Source organism: Myotis myotis, unplaced genomic scaffold, assembly GCF_014108235.1.
Source record: "Myotis myotis isolate mMyoMyo1 unplaced genomic scaffold, mMyoMyo1.p scaffold_m19_p_3, whole genome shotgun sequence".
Lineage (NCBI taxonomy): Eukaryota > Metazoa > Chordata > Mammalia > Chiroptera > Vespertilionidae > Myotis > Myotis myotis.
This window is the reverse complement of record NW_023416335.1, coordinates 129,192,557-129,210,764: the sequence shown is the minus strand read 5'-3', so window position 1 is coordinate 129,210,764 and position 18,208 is coordinate 129,192,557. Positions and strand designations below refer to the sequence as shown.

The window sequence follows — 18,208 nt, the reverse complement described above, 5'->3', positions numbered from 1 at the left end:
AAGTGCAGAGAATTCCAAACAAGAGGAATCCAAAGAGGCCACACCAAGATACATCATAATTAAAATGCCAAGGGTTAAAGACAAAGAGAGAATCTTAAAAGCTCAAGAGAAAAGCAGTTAGTTACCTATAAAGGAGCACCCATATGACTGTCAGTTGATTTCTCAACAGAAACTTTGCAGGCCAGAAGGGAGTGGCAAGAAATATTCGAAGTGATGAAAAGCAAGGACCTATAACCAAGATTATTCTATCCAACAAAGCTATCATTTAGAATCAAAGGTCAATAAAGAGCTTCACAGACAAGAAAAAGCTCAAGGAATTCACCACCACCAATAAATGTTAAAGGCTCTTCTTTAAGAAAAAGGAAAAAAAAAAGATAAAAAATATGAACAATAACATGACAATAAATACATATCTATCAATAATTGAATCTAAAAATTAAAATAAATGAACAAGGAATCTAATGAATAAAATAGAACCAGAGGCATAGATACATGGAACAGAGTGAGGAATCTCAGAGGGAAGGAGGGAGGAGGAGGTGGGAAGAGATTAACCAAAGATCTTATATATATATATATATGCATTACCTATGGACATAGACGATCTATATGCTATCTAATAATAGAGAAACATGGTAATTAACCATAACTTCGCTACCCTTCCCATTGGCTAATCAGCGAGATATGCAAATTAACTGCCAACCAAGATGGCGGCTGGCAGCCAGGCAGCTTGAAGCGAACAGGAGGTTTGCTTGCTCCAGTGATAGAGGAAGCCAAGGTTCCCTGCCTGCCGCTGCCGGCCTCTGAGCTGCACTCTAAGAAACAATGTTGCAATTATAGAAGCTAAACAAACCCCAGAAACCTGCTTTTCAGCCAGCCGAGCCTCAGAGCTGGAGCTGCAACAGTGTTTCAATTATAGAAGCCAAACAAACCCAGATACCTGCTTTCAGCAGCCGAGGTCTCAGAGCTGGAGCCAAGCCTCAGAGCTAAAGCTGGCTCTCAGTTCCAGTGACAGCCATAGAAGGTAAATAAATCCCAGAATTAAAAAAAAAGAAAAAAAGGAGAGGTTGGGAGCTTCAGTCACCTGCCAGCCTGAAAACGGCCCTCAGCCCCTCACCCAGACTGGCCAGGCACCCCAGTGGGGACCCCCACCCTGAAAGGGGTGTGACCAGCTGCAAACAGCCATCATCCCCTCATCCAAGCTGACCAGGCACCCAAGTGGGACCCCCACCCTGATCCGGGACACCCTTCAGGGAAAACCAGCCGGCCCCCACCCATGACCAGGCCTCTATCCTATATAAAAGGGTAATATGCAAATTGACCCTAACAGCAGAAGGACTTGGAATGACTGGTCACTATGACACACACTGACCACCAGGGGACAGACGCTCAATGCAGAGCTGCCCTCTGGTGGTCAGGGTGCTCACACATGGGAGGAGCTCTGCTTCCAGTACAGCGGTGGTGGTGGGAGCCTCTCCTGCCTCCTCAGCAGCGCTAAGGATGTCCGACTGCAGTTTAGGCCTGCTCCCCGCTGGAAAGTGGACATCCCCCGAGGGCTGCCGGGCTGCCAGAGGGATGTCTGATTGCCATCTTAGGCCCAATCCCCCTGGGACCCCAATGGGGACCCCCACCCTGAAGGGGGTGTGACCAGCTGCAAACAGCCATCATCCCCTTACCCATGCTGGCCAGGCATCCAAGCGGAATCCCCGCCCTGATCTGGGACACCCTTCAGGGAAAACCAGCCGGCCCCCACCCATGACCAGGCCTCTATCCTATATAGTAAAAGGGTAATATGCAAACTGACCCTAACAGCAGAAGAGCTGGGAATGACTGGTCACTATGACACACACTGACCACCAGGGGGCAGATGCTCAATGCAGGAGCTGCCCTCTGGTGGTCAGGGCACTCTCACATGGGAGGAGCTCTGCTCAGCCACAAGCCAGGGTGATGGCTGCCAGTACAGTGGTGGTGGTGGGAGCCTCTCCTGCCTCCTCAGCAGTGCTAAGGATGTCCAACTGCAGCTTAGGCCTGCTCCCCGCTGGCAAGTGGACATCCCCCAAGGGATGTCTGATTGCCCACTTAGGCCCAATCCCCTGGGAAGCGGGCCTAAGCCAACAGGTGGTCATCCCCTGAGGTGTCCCAGACTGCAAGAGGGCACAGGCCGGGCTGAGGGACCCTCCCTCCCCCCCAAGGGCACAAATTTTTGTGCACCGGGCCTCTAGTATATATATAAAAGCCTAAGCAACCAGCCAATGGCTGGTAGCTATGACACACACTGACCACCAGGGGGCAGACGTTCAATGCAGGAGCAGAAACCGAAAGCATGGAAACATGGAATAATAGACTGATGAATCTCAGAGGGAAGCGGGAAGGGGGAGGGTGGAAAGAGATTAACCAAAGATCTTAATATGCATACTGAGGCCTGGTGCATGGATTCCTCACCGGTGGGGTCCCTCAGCCTGGTCTGCAGGGATTGGGCTGAAACTAGCTCTCTGACATCCCCTGAAGGGTCCCGGATTTCGAGAGGGTGCAGGCCAGGCTGAGGGATCCCACTGGTGCAGGAATCCGTGTACCAGGCCTCTAGTAGGGTAATAAAGGCCTGGGGCGGGTGGGAACTGGGTGAAGAGGAGCAATGGGGGGAAAAAGGGAAACATCTGTAATACTCTCATCAATAAAGATTTTAAAAATTAATAACATTTTAAAGAAGAGTTGCTCATAAGACATTTTGGCTCTATAGCAATTGGGTTATTACAGTTGAAACATCAAATGCTTATATTAATGATGAATACAGTCCAGAATTTTATCAACTCTGGGTTTTTACATTGACAGTATAATTACTTCCTGTCTATAGTTCCAAATGTCCCAGGTCTGAGCTGAGCTTAAATAAGCATGTACTGTGTTGGAAACAATTAAGTCTGGACCTCTGAAGACACAGCCCCTTTTATGTGTATTTTTCATGATCCCATCTGCTTCAAAATCAAGTCCTGCGTCTTTTGCCTTCATCACTCAGTTTAAGGTGAAAATGATGAAAGCCTTAGACAGGTGTTCCCTTGAGCAAGAACAAGGTGTTCACCTTGAGCAGTTTATTGCCTTCTGCCTTGAATGTTACGTCCTTGCTCTCTCTTTCTCAAGAGTGATCAAATCGCCCAGCACCGTGGCCTTTGGTCTTGGCAATTCTGACTCTCGCTCGCTGAAAGTGGTGCAGAAAGAGGATTTAAAAACTTTGAACTCTTTATGTGATTTTTGCCTTTGACACAGCTGTCATTAAGAGTTCTGAAAAAGCAGCAGTCCCTACAAGAACATCAGGTTTCTAAATGATTCATCTCCTCACAGACCTTGATATTCAATCCAGGTGTAGGAATAAACAGTATAGCCCTCGGGTTCCGTCCTGCGGGCTTGGACCGGCTTCAGTGAAATTCTATAGCAAAAGGCCCTGCGCTTCCCCTGACTTTCTCTTTGTTCTACTAACTTTTATCTCTGAAAAGCAAAGGGATTTCCTTTGGGGATTAAGCAGGGGAAACAGCCTAAGGTAGCGATAGTGTTTCATTAGAATTATGGGATACACAAGTGTCCTGAAGTCGGCCCAGCAAGATGCTCCCTTCTGTCTGGGATGCGCCCAGGGCCTGTCCAGCAGGGAGCTCCATCCTCACTGCCCTTCCTCCTAGCCCCAGGGGCACCTGGGCAAACAGGGTGGTTTCTTGAGTAGGCAGAGCAGTGATCCAAAAGGGATGAGAAAGTTATACATGCTTTTTTTTTTCCTATTTCTTTGTATTTTTCAAATAATTTTACAAGTCTTATTTTGTCAACACTGCATCATTTTGAAATATCTATTTTAAATTTTGACAGGAGCCATCCTCATCCTGCCAAGCCATGGTTTGGAGTCACTGGAATGAACAGGGGCCAAGAACAATGCCGATGATACATGTTCTTAATGACAGAGCTGTACAAAGACTGAGATGAGAGTGAAGCGTTCCCTGTTCGCGGACTAGGACAGACGTTTGTTCTGCACCGGGAGTCCGCAGAAGGATGAGGGCATGGCAGCAGAGGGAAAGGGTTTGTGTCAAAGCAGCTACGCCAGTGCTCACCTGACATCTGCATCTCCTGTCCACACAGGGCGAGGTCAAAGTACTACTTAATAGGTACTACTCCAGAACTACTAAAAAAATCTTGAAATAAACAGGAACATAAGTCGCATTTCTACTAGATTTGTTTCTGAAATGTTTACATTCTGATTTGCGGTTGAGATTTACTTTTAAAACGTTCAGTGCTCACCCGAATGGCTGAATTCTAAGTTAACGATGTTTTTATTAATTACTCTTGAAGTAAAACAAGTTTCTTGGTTCAATTTTAACTTTAAAAGTTTCAAAGGGATACTGTTTTTCATATTTCTTATTTTAACTTTGTTATATTTTGCTTTTGCTTATTATGACTACACTTTACACTTTTAGGAAGATGCTTGGCCATACTTTCACTGTTTTAGCTGTATTCCGTTTAATTTGACACATTGCATTTCTATTTGTATTTAAAAATCACAACCTTTTGGGGGTTTGTCTCTGGCCCAAATATTATTTAGTGGATATTAAGTTTTCTTTCCCATATTTTCTATATTATTGAGCATTTCATTTTCTGGATATATGGAGGATAGACTTATGACTTACTTATATTGTGTGGTCCAGAACATGGAAAATTTTTGTTCATAATATACTTGGGCAAAAAAAAAGCATATTTACTCATATTACCACGTAGGTGTGTGTTTTTTTTTCAATCCTCACACAAGGATATGTTTGTTTGTTTTTTAACGAGAGAGAGAGAGAGAGAGAGAGAGAGAGAGAGAGAGAGAGAGAGAGAGAGAGAGAAAAGAAACATTGATCGGTTGCCTCCCATATGTGTCCCGATCAGGATCGAACCTATAACCTCGGTATGTATTCCCTGACTGGGAATCAAACCTGCAAACTTTTGGTGTATGGGGTGATGCTCCAACCAACTGAGCCCCCTGGCCAGGGCACCATGTTGTTCTTTATACATTTTAAATCTCTTATTAATTTTGTGTAATTTTATATCACATGGATTAACTAAATTCTACTTATAAACTGTTGATATTCCCAATTATGTGTTGCATTTCTGACATTTTTTTCTATTCATGTACTTTTTGCTTTATACCTTTAGAAGTTTTAGCTGATCAAGTTATTTCTCCTACTGCTTTTGTTGTGAAATCTACTTTAATATGAACAAAATCTTAAATCAGAGTCTTTATTTTTTAATAGGAACAAGTTTCAGATTTAACCCAAAAGAAAATGCAATGGCTGTAGTATTCCACAAAGAAAAAAGGAGCTGTGCACACTCTCCTCACCTCCATTAACCTCTGCCTCTTGGCAAAACATCGACCTATTTTCCTAAACCCAGGCTACCATTGTGTACCTGGCTGAGTCACAGTTAGGGCTTATAGAGGACAACCTGGCAATCACACTGTGTTCCTAGACTCAGTGTACATTCATAAATCCTCTGGTGCATGACGTTGAAATCTCGTGACTTGCTAAGGCAAAACATTGAGTAAGCCATAAGGGTAAATGAAGCATATAGTGTATTGATGGTATAATTCCATGTGAATACTAAGATAGATCCATCTGTTTTAATAATTAAATTTGCGATTGAATTGAGCATGATTATTTGTCAATACTTCTGAATATTAGAGTAATTTTTTTTCCTCAGCTACCCAGGGATAGATGGTTTAGCTCCCAATTCTTTTAGATATATAGAATTTATCTTGGGAATAATAAACTCCCAAGTTTGCTCTAAATATGAATGAAGAGTTAAGTGAGGATCTGGACTGCCTTGTCTTTAGAGAAAAGGCAGTAATAATAATAATAATACCTGTTCTCCAAGTGGCCAAAGGGCCAGGATGGTAGGGGTCGTAAGCCGGTTCTCCTACTTCCTGTTTTTGCCTTATCTTTATTTAGGACTAGTGACCCAGTGCATGGATTCATGCACATTGAAAGGAAATTAATTAGAAGGATTGGGCAAGATGGGCCAGACACGCCCTGGAGCCAACCTCCCATGGTCCCTCCCTGGCGTCTGCGGAGTGAGCGGGGTCCCTCCAGCAGGTGAGGTCCCTTGGCCTGAGGGGATCAGGCCGAAACTGGCTCTCCAACATCCCCCAAAGGGGCCCGGAGTGCTAGAGGGCACTCTGCAAAGTTGCTGTGGTACAGGGTGTGGAATGCAAACGTTAAGTGTGCAGTAAACCAGATTCAGGGCTGACAGTGCCCCAGCAACTTAACCCACGGCCAAAGGTGGAATCGAGTGACCCTGCAAGGAATAGGGCTCCCTCCTTTCTGCTTCTGGGGTGCGTCACCCGAGAACTGCTGCTGCCAAGTCACTGCAACTTGGCAGCTCCTGCGTTGAGCATCTGCCCCTTGGTGGTCAGTGTGCATCATAGCGACCAGTTGGACGGTCAGACACTTAGCATATTAGCCTTTTACATATATAATTATAGCAAATTTATTCTCAGGTTGAGTTCCGCTGGAGTCATTCAATGGCCAGCATTTGGCCTGAACCTTTCAGTTTTCTGTGTATGAAAGCCTAATCTCCTAATAGATTTATTATTGTTGTTGAACTTTTAAAAATAAAATACTAACTTTGGATTAAGTACCATGCTTTCATTTGTTACCACTGTCAGTGTAAGAATTTCCAAACTTGTAGAGCATTTTTATGAGTTTGAGTCAAAGCTGATGACATGCAAGAGAGCAAGATCTCAAATGCTCTGGAGAAGAAGTTTTGCAGTTTCCTTCATGCAAAATTTGAAATTAAAGAGGGAATGTAAGGCAGATTGCATGAGGGTGGGGGAAAGCAAGACCAGGATTGGACTATAAGAAGGAAGGTCTGAAAGGGGCCATTTCAAAGGTGTTTTAACCTAGATGCACAGAAACAATGGACAGGGCTTGCTTAAGGCAAAGATGAGGTGTTTTCTTTTTTTAAAAATAAGGTTAAAAGAAAGTGCACTTTAATATATTTTTTATTGATTTTTAGAGAGAGAGGAAGGGAGAGGGAGAGAGCAATGATGAGAGAGAATCATTGATTGGCTGCCTCCTGCATGCCCTCTTACTGGGGATTGAGGCCACAACCTGGGCATGTGCCCTGACCAGGAATCGAACTGGCGACCACTTTGGTTCCTGGGTTGACGCTCAACCACTGAGCAACACTGGCTGGGCAAAGACAAGCTTTTTAATAAAGAAGTTATATGCCTATGACTATCCACCAAAACCTGTGCAGTTAGTAATGTATCAACAGATCATTCTATGAGGTCACCTTGCACAGAATCACCCCGTTTTTTGTCCACACCACTTAATATTAGTCTTTGTATCTTTTCCATAGTTATAGTTGAAATCATATTATTTAGAAATGCAGTCCAGTAAACAAAAATGATTAATAGTAATAATAGCTACATTTATTGAGTACTTAACTCTTACTGAACTTGTGCTAATCATTTCACAGACACAATTCACATTATTGTTTTCACCTAATTTCTGCTTTGTATCTTCCCTGAAAATCACACTACTACAGAAAAGCAAAGCTGGAATTTGCACTCAAGATCTATAAAACAAATAGCAGGCCAGAACCATGCCCATTCAGCCCCCAACACCAAGCATCTAAAATTTACATCTAAATTTAGATCTAAAGCATCTAACGTAGACATGTCACCTCCTCTAGTCCACTCAGTCTAGTTTTTACTGCTTTTGGCTCTAAGTGAAGTAGAGAGCAATGTTTTAAAGCCCCTTGAATAAGTGAAAATCCTCACTTATGCAACAATTTGTTTAGCTTTTCCTATGGGTGATGCAAGGTGTGAGGTGGGGAATCTAACGATGACAGTTAGGTGACAGCTGTTTGAGGTCACATCGCAGTGGGAGAGGCAGAACTGTGTTCTATTGCAATCTGTTGTACCTGATCCGCAGGGAGCGGACGGAGGGTTATTGTTTCACACAGGGCCATTGGGAGAGCCTGCTGGAAAGGCAGTCTGTGAGCGGCCACGGTGAGCAGGCTGGAGTGTTGTGAGGGATACCCGAGAACAGAGCGTTCGGGCAGAGGAAATAGCAAGCACAAATGCCCTCAGATGGGAGCTTATTTGCTTCTTCAAATGGAAGCAAAGAGGCCACTATGGCCAGAGGTCAGTGAGGGAGTGAGGGTGACTCAGGGGGAGGGGTGCAGGTCCAAGAGGAGCTGGAAAGGGAGCACATCACTACAACGTTCTGGGCTATTATGATGGGAACACCTGAAGGGCTTGGGGGCACAGAGCCACGGTTTTAACTCGGGTTTTCAAGAACCACTCTGGCCAGCTGTGCAAGGTGACAGGAGGGAGACCAGCTGGAAGGTAACTTCAGTCGTTCAGGTAAGAGGTGATGGTGGGTGATGTAGGTGGTGAGATGTGGGTGGGTTTTCATCTGTTCTGACAAGATAGGCTGAAGGAGTGGAGCGTGGGGTGAGAGAAGGGTCGAGGATGACTCACTTCCAGGTCTTCAGCCTGAGCACCAGGAAGGGGGGTTGCCACTTATTGAGATGGGACGACTAGAGAGGAACTGGCTGGTGGAGGAGGCGGGACTGTGGGCAGTAGAGTTTAGTTTTGGACATATTTAGAGATGCCTACTAATCTAAGTGGAGATGTTCATCAGGCAGCTGAATATACAAGTCAGAAAAGATGAGAGGCTGGAATCCGGTAAACAGCAAGGAGAATCTGCAAAAGCTTAAAAAATGGGGTGGGGGGGGGTGGGAATTAAATGACTCTCTTGAAAAAGTTTCAAGGCATTTTACTCATAAAGGCCTGTGATGACTGTGAACTGTGTGGCAGCAGCATGCTGTAAACAGTGGCTATAGCTAGATCAATGGTTTCTAAAGTGTGGGCTTCAGGCCAACAAACATCTGCCTCACCCGTGAGCTTCTTAGAGATGCACGTTACTGGCCCCAGCGACCTACTGAATCATTAACTCTGGGAATGCGGCCCAGGAAACCGTTCTGACAGGTTTTCCAGGAGGCTGTTATGCACATTAAAATGGAATCAGCCAGATAACAACAAGTTTAGTATTTCTAGGTTTCAATCATTAAAACAAAAAAGAAAGGAACAACATTTTTTATGGGTAAAATGTCTTTATTGTTTGAAGCATAAAAAAGAGTGAACAAAGCCAGTATGACATTTCATTTCTTAGTCTTCTCAATGAGCTTATAAAAATACTTGCCACTTAGTCTATAGACTCTTGAAAATGTCTAGAAGTTTATATATGATATAAAAAGGCACTTAAAACATGAGATAATAAAAAACCACCTCACTGATACAACTGAAGTTGATTTGAGAAAAATTTCTACATATAGACAGACTCCTACATAAATAGGACTTCACTTTTTCTTGTTTTCCAACACATACATAGCATTTTCCCCATGTTGCCTACAGACCATCTTCTCACACCTTCTTTGTCCTTGATATAGGTTAACAGAAAAGCAAGCTAAAATTCATGTTGCTTTTTTTTCCAATTTAATCTCTTATTTTGCTTAAGCTAAAACAAAATTCTTAACTTGTATCCAAGATCTTTTAGCACACCTGGCTCATTTTCATTTAGTTTCAAATCACAAATCATTTAACTGTGATGATGTGAACGTATTTTTTAAAGTACCTATTATTCAGCTGCCAAAATCATACTAAGCAACATTTCTGAAGCATGTGAACATACATGGTGTATATCTGTAAGTATTGCTGCTGCATCATTCTGGCTTTTGAGCTGAATGAAATCACAGTAACATAATCTTTGTAAACTGGGATTACAAGTTAAAATACAACTCAAATCATTCACTGCATTCAGCTATGAAAGAAAGCTGTGTGCTTCACCACATATTTTTAACTTCATTTTCTTTCAGGTTGGTCAAAGATAAACAATATAAAGCATACATTAAATAAAAGCCCACTGACCTATGTCATACCTGTACTGTTGCTAATTAAAATAAGTGTACTCTTGCTGTGGAAATTCTGTATTTTGGAAATATTTATACAGTCATCTTTTCAAGGTATTGGTAAGAAAGGATAAATGTTTTCTTTGAACATATAGGATGCTATTTTAGAGGTGAGTTATTTCACCCTAAAAGTGCTCACTAAAAAAATACATTAATTGCTTTAAGGAATTGCATGAACATGGTTAATCTGAAATGACTTAACAATGCAACCCAAAGATCTGGTTACTTTTCTGGTGGGGTTTAGACGACAAATGAAAACTGACATTTAGAATAATATGGGGAAAATACAGAGCCACTTGAATGCGTATCACTTTATTACTGCAATCATAAACGGTAATGATCTGAAACAGTCCTTGACGTTGATTTGTGAATCTAATTCGTCATCTATTACGCCCTTTCTTCTGTTGCTCACTCTTGTAAGAAACGCCACGATGACTAGCGCATGGCTGTGTCCCATGGAGACCCTGCACTGCCTTCCTGTGCGCAGGCGCTCACTCAGCGTGCCTCTGCTCACACTTTTCTGTTACATTTTGTGGCGCATGGCGTGGCAAAGCCTCTGCTGATTTGCAAGGCAGTCTTTCAGTTTGTCCTCTGTCAAAGTCAATCGCTGCTCCAGGATTGAAACAGTCTGCAAAAAGAGCAAAGTAATCAACGATGATGAGGACAATGATGATAATCTCTGCAGAGGAGATTCTTTTAGAACTAGAATGCCTACCCTTTTGCCAGGAAGTTGGCTCAAAAATGGGCCCCAGAACTTGCTCTGCCTCTGGCTCTACTCCAGGGCAAAGCACTGTCAAGTAGTTTGAAGAAAAAAACAAAAACTGATGCATTTGAGGAAAAACAGAAAAGCATCGATGCCAGGAAAGAGGCCACATGTGGAGATCTAAGTGGTATGGGGAGTGGGGTGGGGGTACAATGTCACATGCCTAGCCCAGGTGCTACTTTTAATGCCATCATTGGTCATTCTATCACAGTCAATGATAGATCATATCTATACCACCTTAGACAGCTGACTACCTAGTTTACTTTGAAAAAACCATAATGATTGCCTCTAGTTCTCATGCCCCAAAGATGATAATAGCACTTCAAAGGGTTGTTAGGAAGACTGAATGAAAAGATGCATCAAAAATGCCTCAGCTAGTGCCGGGCATACAGGAAATGATGAATCTTAGCTAGTCTAACCCCTTCAGCTAATAAATAAGTATATGACTACACACACACACACACACACACAATGACTACTCTTAAATTTGGGAAATCTAATTTTTTGTGATATTGACTTCATCTTCAGTCTTTTACATCTTTTAAAACAACTTTTATTATAAAACTAGAGGCCCAGTGCACGAAATTTGTGCACTTGGGGGTGGGAGGGGGGGTCCCCTCAGCCCGGCCTGTGCACTCTCGCAGTCTGGGAGCCCTTGGGGGATGTCTGACTGATGGCTTAGGCCCACTCCCCATGAGGAGTGGGGAGCGGGCCTAAGCCATCAGTTGGACATCCTTAGTGCTGCCGCAGAGGACGGAGAGGCTCCTGCCACCACTGCTGCGCCAGCCGTGAGCCCGGCTCAGGGCTTCTGGCTGAGCGGCGCTCCCCCGTGGGAGCACAGTGACCACCAGGGGGCAGCTCCTGCATTCAGCATCTGCCCCCTGGTGGTCAGTGCACCTCATAGCGACCAGTCGTTCGGCCGTTTGGTCAATTTGCATATTGGCCTTTTATTATACAGGATAAAACAGATTCAGGAAGCCGCATAAAGCACGTGTTACAATGAATTCTCATGAGAAAAACATTCTTCTAATCAGCACCCAGGTCCAGCACTAGAACTCTGCCAACCACCCAGGTGCCTTTCCAGGTGTCTGTCAGAATCACCACTCCTGCCTACCCTCTTAACAGTTACTATCCTGACCATTACAGTATTACTTTCTTTTATTTCTTTATCATTTTATTTTTTGGGTGTATATCCCTAGACACTTTAATTTTGTCCTACCTATTTTCAAGAGTTGATATGCATTTCATCATTTATTAATCAACTAGAGGCCTGGTGTATGAATTCGTGCACAGGTGGGGTCCGGCCAGCCCACCCCAATCAGGGTGGAGGGACCAATCAGGGCCCTGCCCTTGACCTCAGGAAGGGGGGTTGGGGGCGGGGCTGGCTGGGGGGAGGGGCCGAGGGTGGTTGGCCAGCTGGCCCCGCCCCTGGTTGAACTGGTCTAACTCCTGGTCGAGGGGACAATTTGCATATTAGCCTTTTATTATATAGGATAGGCTGCTATCCCTTCCCCTCCTTTTCTTTACAAGTTGTTTTCTGTCAGGCTCAGGCCATGTGAAGGCAGAGTTCCCACCAGTCTGGACTTTAGAAAGGCTGATAAGACTTGGGCTAGATCCCTTGGTAAGACTATAAGTGGTGGTCTGTTCTTTCATTAGAAGGCACATTACTAAGATTTGGTTGTTTGTCTTTTCATAATGTTAGTAACTACTCAATGCTGAGAGCTCTTTAATTCTTGGGAGTTGTAAATGATGATATTCTAATTCCATCTTTAAAAATATATTAGTTGCCCTAACCGGTTTGGCTCAGTGGATAGAGCATCGGCCTGCGGACTGAAAGGTCCCAGGTTCGATTCTGGTCAAGGGCATGTACCTTGGTTGTGGGCACATCCCCAGTAGGAGGTGTGCAGGAGGCAACTGATAGATGTTTCTCTCTCATTGATGTTTCTAACTCTCTATCTCTCTCCCTTCCTCTCTGTAAAATCAATAAAATATATTTTTAAAAAAAGATAAAAATATATTAGTTAGGATAATTTATAAATAAGAGGCATTTCCCTCATCTACTATTTGGTTATGCAGTGGTAGAGTTAATAGGGGAAAGGCTGGGTAAATGCTTGGTTATTTCAGCAGCAAGTTTCAAGATAATGAATTAGTGCCCTATTATCCTTTGAAGGTAACCAATTTTTAAAACTGTCATTATTTATAACTTTTGCTTTCATACTTGATACTACAGATCATGACTAGTTAAAAATAACAGTGATGCTGGTAATATATTCTGCTATTTCTTGAGTGCCTACTGAGTCAAGCATTTTATCAGATACTTTACATACATTTTCACATTTCCACATGCTAAAGCTGTTAAAAATATTATCAACACCTTTAACAATAGACTCCATTTATCTACCATCTAAACATAATTTCATTTTAATTTATTTCTAATTATAGTTCAGTAAAGATAGTTAGTAACACTGCAGCTGAGTTAGAAGTCCAGTCATCTGTAAATAAAGTGAGTAAGAACATGTTTGTGTTACTTGGTACTGGCCCACAGATTCACTGTTCGTGTTTTGCAAGTGTGCTGTGCCTGCTTTTAACCACTTTCATACGTAAAAGCCATCCAGCTCTTCAAAACTGAAGATAAAAAAATCATTCAGACATTCAATAAAGCTGAAAGTGAATCATTTATCTGTGAATCAGGCCAAAGGAAGTAGAAATGGATTGTGAAGCTGAAAGCGTGGAGAATGAAAGGATTCACGCGGGAGAGATGCTAAGGACTCCACCCTGCACGCAATAGGGTAGCTCAGGCAGTCGTGGCAATGTGGGAACAAGCACCAGCCGGACGGACTTTGCATGGAGCTGAATGTTTTTACTCTGTAGTTAGTGGCTCTAAACCCTGGCTATCATTCAAAATCATATGGGGTGATTGAAAGACCTTATCCTAGCCCAATGTAAATGAATTCTCTGGAGATGAGAATAGGACATCTGAATGCTTATGAACTACCCAGGTGATTATAATGTACAGACAGGGCTGAGAACAGAATTAGATTATTTCTATGTAAGACCTATTACAACTTAAAATATCTATTCTGGAAAAGTAATTGACATCTCTAGATCACATTAAAGCCTCCTTTCTTATAACTGTGACAAGTCCGCTCTGACAAATACTGGTATTCTTAGTCTATGTATCAAAGAGGAACTACAGAAAACTTCTTCAAAGGAAACACTGAATCAGCAAAGCTGGAAGAGAAACCTTTGGTGGTTTCCACACAACACTCCCCTTAAATGACGTCTATATCTCCTGACCAAGAGTTGGAAGACCTTTGGTATATTAACATCCATGGTGTTCCTTCTTCGCAAAGGTAAACTGGTAAGATTCTAAAATGGGAATGCAAACCCCATCACCTGCAGAAGAACTCAGCATCAATGCAAGCAGCTCTGGAAATAGGGGATAGCAAGAATATCCTCAGAGTGAAGAACTGTAAACACTGCCAATAGTTCTTTCTAACCAGAAATAATTAATCCCAATACATTTGTCTTATGGCCCTAAATATGCCACTGAAAATGTCCTAATCTGAACATATCAAAACTTCTACTGCCCAGATCAAAATGCTGCCACCTCTATTCTTCATAGTCTCTACTGCTCCCTTCTGGCCCCTGGATGCAAGATACGGGAGAGAGAGAAGAAAGGGAGAGAAGAGAGAGAGAGAGAGAGAGAGAGAGAGAGAGAGAGAGAGAGAGAGAGAGAGAGAGAGAGAGAGAGATATGCTCTGACTTTATCTCCACAAGATCTTGCTAGAGCAGCTCAGCAGAGCATTCCTTGTTATACTGACTGCCACCTTGAGCTTGCCTTTCTAAGAAAAAAGAATTTTCCCCTACTCTGCTAATTCTACAGCTTGCTGTAACCAGGATGTTCCTCATCTCTTGCCCTCCAGTACAAAGCAAAGCAATTCACCTGTGTCAAAACATTGAGCTGTTCCATAATATGCTCTAAAGCTTCAGTCACAGCGAGTGGTATGCTTCTTTGACTCTCAGAAGGGAGGTCGCTTATGTCTTCTGATTTCTTTTTCAAGGTTGTTCGTGGATATTCTGATGACATTAAAGAAGGATTCAAGAAATACTTGCACAGCTCTTCATCCTTGTCTGGTAGAGTTCTAACAACAGTGTCCGTTGTCTTTGACATCATAGAAAGAAGAGAAACTGTTACATTGCCCAAACTTTAAAATGATATATACGTAAAAGTTTTCAATATTCTCCTAAAAGCCCAGCTTTCCTTTAATTGTTTATCTTCAACTATGACAAAGTATGGAAATTACAATTATAACAAGGAAATAAAGCTAAAAATAAACACAGAAAATTCACAATTTTCCTTGATTTTTTTTTCAATGGACTGCATTTTGCATGTATTTGTCTGAGAGATTAGCTATTCCATCATTAAAAGATTGTAAGATGCACTCTAATCCTTAATCAAATATCACATTCATTAAGGTGATTATTATTTTTAAAAAGTGGAAAATAGCAAGTATTGGTGAGGATGTAGAGAAACTGGAACCCTCATGTATTGCTGGTGTGAATATAAAATACTGCAGTTCCTGTAAAAACAGTTTCACTGTTCCTCGAAAAGTTAAGCTTAGAATTACCATATGATCAATTACACTTCTAGGTTTATATCTAAAATAATTGAAAGCAGGAACTTGAACAGATATTTGTATACTAATGTGAATAGTATCATTATTCAAAATAGCCAAAGATGGAGACAACCCAATATCCATCATCAGATAAATGTATAAACAATAGACTACTACTTAGCCATAAACATAAATGGAATTCTGATATATGCTACAACATGGATGAACCTTAAGAACATTATTCTAAGTGAAATAAGCCAGGACAAAAGAAAATACTGTATAATTCTACATACATGTGGTACCTAGAATAAGCAAATTGAGAGACAGAAAGTAGAGTAGAGGTTACTATGAGCTGGGAGGAGGGAAATGTGGAGTTATGTACCTATTGTTTAATGGGTACAGAGTTTCTGTTTGGAATGATGAAAACGTTCTTAAAATAGATACTGGGAATGGTTACATAGCATTGTTAATATTTAATGCCAGTGAGTTACACTTAGAAATGGTTAAAATGGTAAGTTTTATGTTATGTATATTTTACCACAATAAAATAAAGATGCAGAAAAAAACCCTCAAAATATGTCAGTGAGCAATCTGCAAATACAATTAAGAAAACAATTCCACTTACAATAGCATAAAAAAGTACTTAGAAATAAATTTAATAAAAAAAGTACAAGACTTGTACACTGAAAATTATAAACCATCATTGAAAGAAACTAAGATCTAAAGAAATGGAAAGACATCCCATATTCCATGTTCATAGACCACAAGACTTAGTATTGTTAAAATGGCAATACTCCCCAAATTAATATAGACAGATTCAATCCAATCCTTATCAGAATCCCAGCTGCCTTTCTAAAAGAAATTGGCAAACTGATCTTAAAATTTATATGGCAATGCAAGGTTCCCAGAATAGCCACCATAGAACCAAATAACAAAGTTAGAGAACTCATACTTCCTAATTTCAAAACTTACTACAAAACTACAGTACTCAAGACAGTGTGGCACTGGCATAAAAACAGACACACAGATCAATGGATTACAATTCAGAGTCTAAAAATAAAACCTTCCATTGAAGGTCATTTGATTTTTGACAAAGGTGCCTTACAATTTAATGGGACAAACGTTGTCTTTTCAACAAATGATGCTGGGAAAAGAATGGATTTGGGCCCTTACCTCACATCATATACAAAGTTAACTCATTCACAAAATTAATTCATTTATCCATATAATACAATGGATCATAGACTTATACATAAGGAAAAGACTATAAAAGTATTAAAAGAAAACACAGAAGTAAAATTTTCTTCTTTAGAGTACATAGAGCAGCGGTTCTCAACCTGTGGGTCTCGACCCCTTTGGGGGTCGAATGACCCTTTCACAGGGGTCGCCTAAGACCATCAGAAAACACATATATAATTACATATTGTTTTTGTGATTAATCACTATGCTTTAATTATGTTCAACTTGAAACAATGAAAATACATCCTGCATAGCAGATATTTACATGACGATTCATAACAGTAGCAAAATTACAGTTATGAAGTAGCAACGAAAATAATTTTATGGTTGGGGGTCACCACAACATGAGGAACTGTATTAAAGGGTCGTGGTATTAGGAAGGTTGAGAACCACTGCTATAGAGCTTACCATATATGCGCACATGAACTATTTCAATTGCTTTACACATCTTAACTGGTTTAATCCTCACAATAATCCTATTAGGAAGGTTCTACTATTATTCCCACTTCATAAATGAGAAAACAGAGATAGATGCTAGGACTCTGGGTACTGTAACTTTGGGATCACACCACTGTTCCCCATGATCATTCTAATCATTTTTTATGAAAGTAAAAACTTTCAAGTTTCTCTCTCTCATAATCTTATTAATTCACCATTTGTTGACAACAATAAAAACAAAGTCAAAATCCACATTCAGAATTCAAGCTTAATTTTAAAATATGTATAAAATGCATTTTAGTACGTCTACTTAGCCACGTTCATCTAATCAGGGTCTTCTAGTCTGTTCACTCAATGGACATTTCTGGAGCCGGCTCCGTGCCAGGTACTGTTCTGAGTGGCGAGGACCTAACAGTGGGCAGCACAACCCTAGACCCTGCTCCCCCGAAGTTTAGCTTCTGGTGCCTTCAGTCTTTTGATATCTTTTCTTCCTCAGAGATTTATTAACTTATATTTTTGTTTTATTGTCTAGCAGGCTATATTTACCTCTAAAATTCATCCTGGTCTCTTAGAAGTTATGCTTTGTACTCCCAAATTTTCCACATCTGTGATATGCCTGAAATGTTAGAGGGTGAACCTAAAATATCTGTGAGAGAATGCCTTTTTAGAGGATGAAGCACTCATTAAAACCCACACCCCAAAACAATCCCATTACTATCACTTGCAATTACTCAGCTCCACATGAGAAAGAAAAGCTAACATTGTCCTTAAAATGTCCAGAAGCAGAATCTCATCAAGCACAGGATCATGAAAACACAAGTTACCCTAAAGGATTTTAGATGCTTCTCATCAGACATACCCAGAAGCACCCATGACCTCTACCTATTCATTCTCTGAGCTAAAGGAACCAGGAAATAACATACAGCACCTACTTACCTGCCCAGCTACTGGCTAGTGGCAAAGACTGAAACAGCAGCAGGTTTAAATAGAGCGCAGAATATACAAAGGATTCGCCAAGAAGCCCTGCCTCACTATCACTGTCTGCATTCTTGATCCCAGCAGCCACTTCACTGCCTGTGAACAATGCCGGGATGGCCATGCACAACCATCCCCCAAAACAAACAATTCTTCTCTGCCTGCACTGGCCTTCTCTGCCTTCCTAGCA

General features: G+C 41.6%; 1 protein-coding gene across 7 annotated transcripts in view; it reads right to left on the bottom strand.

Moving 5' to 3' along the window:
• The window catches only part of POC1B (POC1 centriolar protein B), a 140,506-nt gene that overhangs the window by 25,467 nt on the left and 96,831 nt on the right, over positions 1-18,208 (bottom strand). For 6 of the 7 annotated variants that reach the window (XM_036297174.1, XM_036297177.1, XM_036297163.1 and 3 more), the window contains 2 exons: positions 14,694-14,912; positions 9,110-10,612 (listed from right to left, as the gene is read on the bottom strand). In XM_036297174.1, the coding sequence (XP_036153067.1) occupies positions 10,508-10,612; positions 14,694-14,912 (324 nt within the window). In that variant the 3' untranslated portion in view covers positions 9,110-10,507. Of the gene's footprint in view, positions 1-9,109; positions 10,613-14,693; positions 14,913-18,208 lie in introns of those variants that run through there. The other variant, XM_036297164.1, reaches the window with a different exon arrangement.